This window comes from Gavialis gangeticus, unplaced genomic scaffold (genome assembly GCF_001723915.1).
Source record: "Gavialis gangeticus isolate Ggan-Ray unplaced genomic scaffold, GavGan_comp1, whole genome shotgun sequence".
Lineage (NCBI taxonomy): Eukaryota > Metazoa > Chordata > Crocodylia > Gavialidae > Gavialis > Gavialis gangeticus.
In genome coordinates this window covers 181,391,757-181,402,619 of record NW_017728992.1, presented here as the reverse complement: position 1 = coordinate 181,402,619, position 10,863 = coordinate 181,391,757, and the positions used below count along the sequence as shown (strand labels likewise).

Genomic DNA, 10,863 nt, shown 5'->3' with positions numbered 1-10,863 from the left:
GGTCCCTTCCGACCCTAGAAACTATGAAACTATGAACACGGAGTTGGTGGGGCAGATGGAGCCTCCTACAGGAGGACAGGGGGGTTCCCAGTGCACTCGGTTGTAGACCCAGAAATACTTCCAGTCCACTTCCAGGTCTGCTGTGGAGTGTGCAGGGGACTGTGCCCCCAGCTAAGCAACTAGTGCCTCCTGGGGGGTACCCGGGGTCCCCCCTGCAGCCAATCGCTGAGCCAGGTGGGGGAGGAGTGGTCCCCACACACTCAACAGTGGACTGGCAGTACTTCCGATCTGCATCTGGGTCTGCTGCTGAGCACGCGGGGCTCCCCCACGCTCCTGTGGGACACTGCATCCACCCCACCACCACAGCATTCATGAGCTGTACCTGATACCTCGAGGTATGTAGACAAAATACTTAAAGCTGTGTCTGTAGCTGAATCGCTGACTCTCCGAATCAGCATTGAATCTTCAGATTCAGATTTGGCCGAATCAAATCGGGGCAGTGATCGGAATCAATGAGTTGAATCACTGTCCCCGATTCGGGCTGAATCCAAATCTGAATCGAATATGGCCTGTTTCTCATACCTCTGCTAATTATGCCTTTCCTGGACAGTAATGCCTCCCCAGTAACTGGCATCTTCTTTTTTTGTGTGGGAAATGTAGGAATGAAAGGCTGCATTTCAGACCCCTTTTCCCTGGTTTGAACAGGCACACGTCATTTTAAAAAGTACATGTAGACTTGTAATAAGGGCAAGATGATTGTCATATAATGCAAAAAATGCTGTACAGGAGACAAGGTGAAATAGAAACATCAGATTTTAAAATTAGGATGGTCTGTATAGCAAAATGAATCACCGAGTTTTATTGGTGCTATGAGATGAGTGGCTCAGGATAGAGTCTGGTTTGGTAAAAATTTTAACCTCTCATGGGTATAAGTTGGGTTAGATGTATACTGTATACATATCTGTATACTGTATTTACTTGAATTAAAATAACCCCCAATAATTAGATTCTGTATATGGAAAACTTCTAAATTTGTTATAATTTTCCAGGTATAGAATCTGATTATTGGAGGGCTGTCTTTAAATTTGTCCTCCCCCATTGCTACAGCAAAGCAAGCAGTGGCTGGGGGCCTTGCTCTCTGCCCTCTTCATTTCTTCATCCTGCCCCCTCACCCCTTAGCTCCCCACACTCTATGCCCTTTCTGTCAACTGCTCCCCGCAATCTCTGCCTCCCGACACCTCTTACTGTTGGACGCTGCTTGGGATCTGTTTCCTGCTGCTCTCGGAGCATAGCATGTGAAAGCACAGCCCTTGCCAGGCCATGCATCAGCGACAGCTCTGCTGATTGGCTGGGTAGAGGATGGAGTTTCCCTGTACTCTGGGTGAGGGAGGGAATCCAGCCCTAGCTGGAGCTGAGCTGTACCTAACAGTAAGAGGTAGGGGCAGGGAAGAGGGCAAGGACAGAAGCTGCAGAGGGTAGGACCCAGGAGGCTGCTGTGAGTCTGATTCTGGTCCTAACCCTTTCCTCCCTCCCCAACCCCACTGGCTTCGTACACAAATTTAAGATAAGGAGCTTTTTCCCCCCATGGTGATTAGGGGTTCATCTTAGATTCATTTAAGTATGGTATATGTATAATATATTAGTGTGAACCTACACACATGCCCACTCATTTGTATGAGCACGTGTTCATGTGTGTGTACATATAGATCAGGGAGTAATTTGGGAAGGTAACACTCAGTGTTTTTTTCATGAGACCCAGTTTTAAATACAGCCCTTCTTGGTAAATTCATACCTTCTGGCTAGTTTGTTAAAGGTAGCCTTCCACTTAATGTCTCAGTTTAGATTTTAGTCAAAGACGTTATCAGTGTTGTCAATGGAAATTAGTATCACATTCATTTTTGTTACTATTTGGTATTGTTTGACAGTTTCTGCTATGAAACCCAGTGATGCCATTTCATGGTGAGATTGGGCCCTATTGTGCTAAACTTTGTATTAATGCATTGAAAGATATGGTTTCTTCCCCAACCATCTTACACTCTATTAAAAAGAACATACAACAGAAGAGAATAACAATCAACAAAAAAGAGGAAGGATGAGGACAATGTGCAGTTATAGCTAAAAACTCATGGCTTAATTGGTTGTAGATTACTTTGACCATTCTTTTTTTGGTTTGTTTGGTAGAATATTTCTGCATGTTGAATATATTCCCTTTATTTTCAGGTACTTCACATGACTGGAGGCTACGATGTGGTGCTGTAGACCTGTACTTCACCCTTTTTGGCCTTAGTAGACCTTCTTGTTTGCCATTACCAGAGCTTGGACTGGTCCTTAATCTGAAGGAAAAGAAAGCTGTACTTAATCCAACCATCATTCCTGAATCAGTGGCAAACAATCAGGAACCTGTCATCAGTGCTAACAATGGACAACCGATGGGGTTTCAGAGCACTGTAAGCACCAACTGTCTGCCCACATACATTTCACCCTCCTCTGAATCATTCTTCTGGCCCATTATATTGTATATTGATTTCAAATTTCTTGTCTTTTAGCATATTTCACCATGACTGTTTTTTTCTGTGATACCATTATTGTCTCTTATATTTATAGAGGCCCCTATGGCTGTTTCTCATCTCTCTGCCTTTTTTCCAGTGCAAGAAATGATCTTCCTGTTTGTCCCAGAATTTAATATATTTTTTTTCATGTGGATTCTTAGTAAAATCTCACTTCTTTCATGTAACTTGCAAGAAGTAAACATCACAAGGGGTAATACTTGATGCTGTGATGTAAAGATTTTTGATGGTGTTAAATTTGTTACAGGGGGCACTACCCAGAATCAAGTCTAAAAAACCTATGACAGTTTCCAAAAATCTGATATAAACCCTGAGGGCTAAAACTGAGGGGTGTAACTGCCCAGATCCATGCACCATGCAATAGTGGTACACAGTGCAAGAGCCAGCACCCAGAGGTTTGGTGATGTGGGGGTGATGTCACATCCCTTTTTGCTGCTAACACATGTATTGAGCAGTCATTTAAAGACTGATTTTCAGTGACAAAAAAGAAGAGGCAGCATCTCCCCTGCAGCAGGAAACCTCTAACAGCTGTGCCTGCACTGTGTGCCTCCTGCTCAGGACACTGTGCATCATTGCTGCTCCTCTGCCTTCCCTGCTGCTGGAGTGTCCACAAAGAAGATGAAGGGAGTGGGATGGGAACAAGAGGGTGAGGTGCCCCTCTAACTCCATTCTGCACTCATCCCCTTAGGCAGCACTTGAGCCTTGTCCCCTTCCCCCACACTGTTATGCCACTGCAAGCATGTTTCCATTGTCAAGATGAAAGCTTCTCTTCCCCATAATGTAAAGGATTACATTGTTATTAGGTCTAGGTAGATATAGGTTCTCAAAGTCATATATTTTTTCAATAAAAAAAAATCCCCTTGCCTGCTTGTGCTTGAACAAATTTTAATTAGGGAGTGGTGGGGATCAACATTAATGGAGAATGAAGAAATAATTTAGCCTCATCATTTTTTTAAAATAGCAATTAACAGAGGGTGCTTAATAATATCGTATGTACCTGAATTCAAGATGACTTTGAATTTAAGACCCTTCCCAATAATTAGATTTATAATTTTCCATGTATAGAATCTTATTAGCAGAAAGTCATCTTAAATTCACCCCAACCCACTGCTGTCAGGGAAAGCAGTGGCAGGAGGTGAAGGGCCAGACTCCTACTCTTTGCTCCCCTGCACCTTGTTCCCCAACAACTGCCTGTTCCTACCTAATGCTTGCCTCCTGCTATGCCCCCCCTGCCCATTCTCCCCACTACAGTCTGCTTCCCCACCCCCTCTGCCTGCTGCCCAACCTTGTCCCTACAGCCCCTGTCTTGGCCCAGGCCCAGCTCCAGCTCCAGCCCCAGCCCAGCCAGAGAAAAGGTGATAGTTCCCAGTTGAGCCGGGTTGGGGCTAGAGGGACCAGAGCTGGAGCAGAAGGGAGCAACTGCAGGGGAAGAGAGCATTGGGGGCAGGCACAGGCAAGGGGTTGTGGGGAAAGACTGCAGGTTCCCTACCACCACACCTTAGTTTTCCCTGTGTTCTCCCAGCTGCATCACCCTCCCTTGTCAAATGAGCCTGGGGGAGGCGACCTCTCAGCTCTGGCTTCAGCCCCGATCCCAGTTCCAAAGTCGGAGCTGAGCCACTGCCTCCCCCAAGCTGGTACTTGAATCTAAGACTAGGTTTTTCCACCTCAAGCTGAAGGGGGCAAGGGGGGTTCTCATCTTGGATTTGAGTCAATATGTTACGTTCTAGGGGGTAAAAAACATAACTTGGCGAAAGGTAATTTGTCTGGTGTGTGTACAATCACACTGCATTCATTCGATTGGGAACTTTTCTTTTACTTTCTCTAAAGTACATAGGTAACATACTTATGAGGAAAGAGTTCTTAAGTTCAAAGTATTTGGAAACACTGACCAAACAATTTGTAATAAGAAATGAACCACAATCTTTAATGCACTCCTAATGTTTGGTGTGCAGTTGTGTTCAGATTGTGCGCGCAGTAAGAATGTCACACATACAAACATAGATTTTTGAATGCAGGTATTTTGTGGTAATCATCAGAGTTGTACTTTTCTCAGTTTAGCCATTGTCCTGTGCACTGCAAGCTGTTTCTATTTAGCTGGGAAATTTGTAGGAGTTTTTGATGAAATCCTGTTTACTTGCAGAAAATGTATATTTACTCTAGTTTCCCTGAATTCAACCATTAGGAATCAAATCAGCAGGGTATGTTTTCTTTGCAGGTATTTAGTACCATTTTCACTCTACTCTCTTGACCCTGGCTTCAAACCTTTCATCCCATCCCTTTCTTCCCATTTAGCTAAACCCATCCAAACAATTCACTCCTGGAACTAGTTCTCCTCTTGAAATACAAATGGTACAGAAGTTGGCTAGCATCTCTCACACACTTTATTCCAAATCATTTTGCAGACTGAATTTTATTGTTAATAATAGAGCATGAAGTGAAATAGCCAAGTAAGGATGAAACAGGTTTTGGACATAAAAAAGAATTGAGACTGATGCTGGAGCATGCTCAGGTTGATTTGACTGGCTCTGTAGCAGGATACATGCTCTGAAAACAGTTAGCTGTCTTAATGTCCTGTTAAATTCATACAATGCTGGAATCTGCTGTGGGAGGAGGTAAATTGCCATGGCTCTTAATGTGGAATAATTAATTCTCAAGAATGTGAAATTATAGCCATTTTACTGGTGTGGGACACCCTTGATTTAGCAGTGACACAGCTGCTTAATACAGTAGTAGATATTTTTAGGGTTTTGAATAAAAGACTAAGACTTTAGCTTTAATAGAAGATGAGGTTTATTTTGTCATGTATATCTGTCTGTCCTTTTTCATTTTAGAAATCATGTAGGCAATGCAGTTTTATTTTAAAGTTCTTACACTTTTTGCTTAGATTCTTAATAAATAATAGGGTAACTCTCCCTCTTTTGAAGAAATGTGATTGATTTCCAAGAGAATATTCCAAGAAAATTAATGATTATGGCCTTTAAAAGCTAACATTTATTTGTTGAATAAATTTAAACCATTACGGTGAATTAGCTTAATTCCTTATTTAGGTCAGAAGCTATCACAATATTCAACTTATTTTGGACTGATGAGGCTCTGTGAGGCCAAGATATATAGAAAGGCTTTTCAGAAGCAGTAAATATTCCTTCCACACCAACAGTACCATGATTGTGCGAAAGGACAGAAGACAGGCCAATGCTAGATACGCAGAGGGAGCAGGGATGGGAGTAAAGAGAAACGTGTGTTTTTTCAAAGAGTTTGGCACATCTCCATATAGGGTTTTAAGAAATACTTTTTTCCAGAATCACAGGGAAAACTTTGTTTAAATCACCCACTCAAGAGCTTTCAGCCATTTTGTTGCTTTTACACATAAATATGCTTTTGCTATCCTCTAATTTCCATCTTTAAATGCTGCTTTAGGAGGATGATCATCCTGTTAAGGAAACAGCAACCAGTATTTCTAGCCATCAGCAGGGGGTGAAAAGAAAGGCTGATATGCCACTTGGATCCCCGCTGGAACCGGGGCAAATACTAGAGAAGAATGAAGACAGTAAAGTCAAACTCAAAATCAGAGTAAGAAAATGGAAATTCATTTTCTCTGTTCATAGAGTGGTTAGTATGAAAGTACTGGCTTTTGTTAAGTTTTTAACAGATGTATCCCAACAAAAGGCATCGTGTGTGTGTATGTGGTTTTTGCCAAGGTAAGCAGAACATTTCCCATCAGATTTCTTATTGCCTGGCAGAGAGTAAAGCTGATAATTAATGTTTTAATGTTGCTGCCAATGCTGTTTCACAGTAAGCTAAAAAAGAAGGAAGGATACTGACCCTTTTAAATGATATTTCCTTAACTTTTACTAATTTTCAATGGTAAAGTTTGCCTCCTTCCTCTAGAAAAATAAGATCTTTTTAGTACTAATTGAATGAACTATTAATATTCCCTTATTGTGTATTTTTTTTAATTCTGTTTTAGTTCTCAAACTCCCAGGAAGAGGAAGAAGTTGATATGGACACTGTTCATGATAGTCAAGCTTTTATCTACCATCATTTGAACATGCTGGAGAGACCATCAACACCAGGTATGATAATTTATTGGCAAATTACAGCGTAATTTTTCAAATATTGCAGGTGTATTGTTCTTTAGCTTGTTCCCCAAATGCAGCATTAGTAAGTCCTTAAGTGTTAACTAATGAAAAGCAAGTACTCAATGGGGTCTATAAGTCTTATATACAGACCAGGATCCATAATTATGCATATAAGTGTGTAGTCCAATATACATGTTGTGTATCTAGGGTGTTCCTCAGTAAGTCAAATGTGACGTGAAAGCAGAAAACCCAACTGGAATATTCTAGTCAAATGAAGCAAAAAAACAAAACAAAACTGGAAATGAATAACTGGTTTTAAAAAAAACAAAAAAACCCCCTGGTTTTTTTCACTTCGGTTATTAAAAAAAATAGAAGTAAACATTGAAAGCAGTAATGGGGACCCTATTCATTGATTGATCTAAATTTTTTATAGCTAAATTTAACTTCATTAATAAAGACTGAACTGAGGTGCTTATAGAGGGTGTTAGCCCCTAAAAACTTCCATTCATGGAAGCTACCTATATATTTCTTGCTCTCAAGGCAGTAATTTAATACTCTTTGCAAAGTTTTTTCTTTTTCTCTCTGAACTGTTATTTCTTAAAATAAATCTTAATCAAATGTTTCCTAAAATTCTAAGTAATAATGTACATTTGCTGGACTTTTCTGTTCTTATCATCTTTCCTTCTCTAGCATGAACAGCGAAATCCAGCAGTAATCAATATTTAGTTTTCTTCAATTTTTCTGTCAGTTCCAGGATTTTTTTATTCTACTTTGATGGTAAACTCTGCCTGAAAGTTGGTTGGCAAATATTTAAGTATCTTAAGAAAGTCTGCTAAGTGCACCAGTTGAAGATTGGAGGGGTGGTAGCATGCAAGTGAGTCTAAACTTAGCTTTTTTAGGGACAGTTTAAGGTCTCAGTGTCATGGCCAGCCGTCTCCCCTTCTGCTGTAATGGAAAGCATGGTGCATGCTAGGTAATGTCAGCTTCCACAGAAATGCATAAGAGCTGATCCATTGAGAGTTAGTATTTATAACTCTTATGCAACGTTTTGCAAAGTTTCTTTATTAGTCTGACACACTTTATGGGATATAAAGTCATAAACAAGAAACACTGCAAAACTGTGCCAAAATTCTTTACAAATAGGACTTATGGGACTCTGTCAGCCAGCTCCATTTTCAAGTGCTGTTCTGTATTAAGTGCGCACTGGGGGTTCAGAATGGGTGAATTCTGAATCAGAGTGGGTTCGGGCCATTTGGCTGCTATTTCTATAGACCTACAACATAGAAGCTACTTTGCAATTCACTTATGTGCTGAATGACCCCTTTGCCCTTGCTATAAGCATTCAGCATAATTGAAAAACACTTCATCTAAGTCACTCAGAAGGCCAGATATTTTTTTTCCTTTGACACTACTCAGAACTCACTTTAAAAAGTGAAGTCTTTGAAAAAGATGGTTTTGAGATGGTTTGGTGTTCATGACATTTTTCTTGTTTTTTCTTACTTTGCTTTACACTATTAGGGACAATTTCATTAAAAAAAACACGTTTTATTTCTAATACTTAATCTTTTTCTTTTGGACCTCATTTGATTACAAACAGAAATATGGAATTTGGGGTCTGAAATAGGCAACAGAAGCAGTTAACTTGATGGTTGCTAAGAGCTTTTCATGAAAATATCTCAAATAATAAGCAAATGAGGAAAGACTAAAATCTTATAATTGAGATTTGGAATTGAGATATATTTGAGATTTGGGGTTAGAGCTATTGCAGATTTTGACAGAGGAATTGTACTTCAGTTTTTGATGATGCTAAAATGGCTTTTGATAGACATGCTAATACAGAGCACCTTAAGAGATATAAGTTCTAATGTCCAGATCAGTTCTTCAACCTCCAGTCCATACATATGCAGCCTCTTTTCTCAGTCATGAGCTGTGCTTAAATCAGCCATTCTGAAACATTAGGGAATTAGCCACACAATTTTAGGTTTGCAAATAGCAAGTGTGAGAGAGGAAGTTCATGTTGGCTCTGAATGCTGCCATATTTGTTTGTGATACTCAGCCTGCTGCTTCAGTTGATCTTTTTTTCTATAGGATAATAAACCGAGCTCAAACATTGTTTCATATTATTGTGGCTCTTAGAAAACAAGGAAAATTGTATTTTCTCTGTTACGTTTATGTTTTACAAGCTTTCTACTTTACCTTTTCACCCATAAAGTTGATCCTAAGAGGTCAGGGTTGAGACCTGCCATGAGAATAATAGAGCCTTGTATTATAGCTGCTTATTCTGTGAATAAATAAGATTTCAATTTTAAGATCTGTAATAATGCTACCTTTTAGAGTCCTTCACTTAGGAAAAAACAGTTTTTAAATGTCTCATTTATATAATTTCTTAATATTGTACAAATCAAAGAAAGAGCTCTAAACATCTTGCAAAAACTAATTAAAATAAAAACACATTCAAGCATGTGAAATCTTCTTGCACAAAGTGTTGGTATGTTAACTATAGCTCTGCCTCTTTTGAGGCTCTGAAGTCATGTTAGTTCATATTTCTAATATGGAAAACTGATTTTTGTTTGCTAATAAATAATCAAAAATGGTGGTAGTGTTCCACCTCCAGTCTTAAAAAGATCAAAGGAATATCAGGATCAGATTTTGTACTCTGCTTAATGTATAGACCAGCTTTTGTATTACCTTTAAGTCTGTAAGCAGCTATTGTAGTGCACTGCACATGTGAATTTGATGGAATGGGTTGTGTTATGTCCTTTATATCAGGTAGTTCTTTCAATTGGATTAGCTTTTTATATAAGAAAAATTTAAAAGATAATTCTGTATTTACTTCAGTATTCTGCTCTTCTTATTTTAGTATATAGCTACATCTTAAACTTGTTTTATATTATATATAGTAAAGTCATAATCACGATTCTGTATTTGTCTCAATGAATCCAGACCAGTTTTACTCGGTTTACAAGTAAGATTTTTTTTTTTTACCTTAACTGACTGCATATTTGACTTCGTATATGTCAGTTAAATTGTGCTTTTTTCCAACTCTCCTGTAATCACTAATAAAGATTTGTAATTAGAATTTTGACTAAATCTTCTGTAATGTGCTAACTAGAACAGTATCCAGTTCACTTGCTTGGTTGTGTTGTTTCTGAAATGCCAGCAAAAGTGAAAATAACAAAATAAATCAACCCGGCATGAGACTCTGAAAGCATACAAGGAATATTGCTGTTGAGAGGAAAGATTAATGTATACATACACATTCTTTTTTTCTGACCACAAGGCCACAGGGTAGTTACAGCAGTTATGCTTAGAAAAGGCATACCCTAAACAGTCAGAACTTAGATTACTGGAAAAACTTCAAATGTTCTCTTTATTTCCTTGCTGTTTTCCAGAATAATCAGAAATGGAACTGCATACTGCCCACAGGGTAAACCACACTGGTCCATGCGGGTTCCACCTGCAGTCTATTTGGTAGATGTATTAGGCCCATCTAGACACCTAAATAACTTTGAATACCTTGACCATAGGCACTCGATTACATTTAGTGATCTTGACTGTTTGTGTATGTTTCTCCTAACTCTTGGTCATCACAGATACTGTAGAGGACATCTGAGAGATGTTTTCAGTTAGACTGTGAAATGTTAATGGAGTTGACATTTGTAAACCTTTGAACAGAGCAAATATTACAGCAAAGTGTAGAAGAAAAATACCTGACCAGTGGTTTTTAAAACAATACATCCAAGTCTGTAGTGAGAACCTTGACAGCTGAATGTATACTGACACTATGGTTGTCAGGAGGAATTCAAGCTGGGATCTGCATTGAAAACACAAGTCTCTACTGCTGAGCTAACTAAGCGAACTCAGCCATGAATAAATTACTGGTTGTTATAGTGAACAGTATCACCTGCCAGTATATGAGAATAATATTGACAATGATATATTCTTTCTTAGGTTTTCATTTGGAAATGCTGTGGTTTGTAGCACATTTGTTTTTAATATGAATTATGTAATTGTGCATGATACTACGTTTTACCTGGAAAATCCTCACTTCTAGAGTATATCACCTACTAAGACTTGAGGTTCTGTAATAGATGGCATATCATTGTGGTATCATAATGAATTACTATGCATGTGTACCTTTCCTCCCAAGATCAGGTCCCCAGAACCCATGGTATATGTAGTTTCATAGTTTCTAGGGTCGGAAGGCACCTGAGCAG

General features: G+C 39.1%; 1 protein-coding gene across 2 annotated transcripts in view; it reads left to right on the top strand.

Moving 5' to 3' along the window:
* TAF2 (TATA-box binding protein associated factor 2) overlaps window positions 1-10,863 on the top strand; it is a 127,016-nt gene that overhangs the window by 102,576 nt on the left and 13,577 nt on the right. For both annotated transcript variants that reach the window (XM_019528103.1, XM_019528104.1), the window contains 3 exons: window positions 2,221-2,447; window positions 5,985-6,137; window positions 6,535-6,640. In XM_019528103.1, coding sequence (XP_019383648.1) covers window positions 2,221-2,447; window positions 5,985-6,137; window positions 6,535-6,640 — 486 coding nt within the window. The remainder of the gene's footprint in view (window positions 1-2,220; window positions 2,448-5,984; window positions 6,138-6,534; window positions 6,641-10,863) is intronic.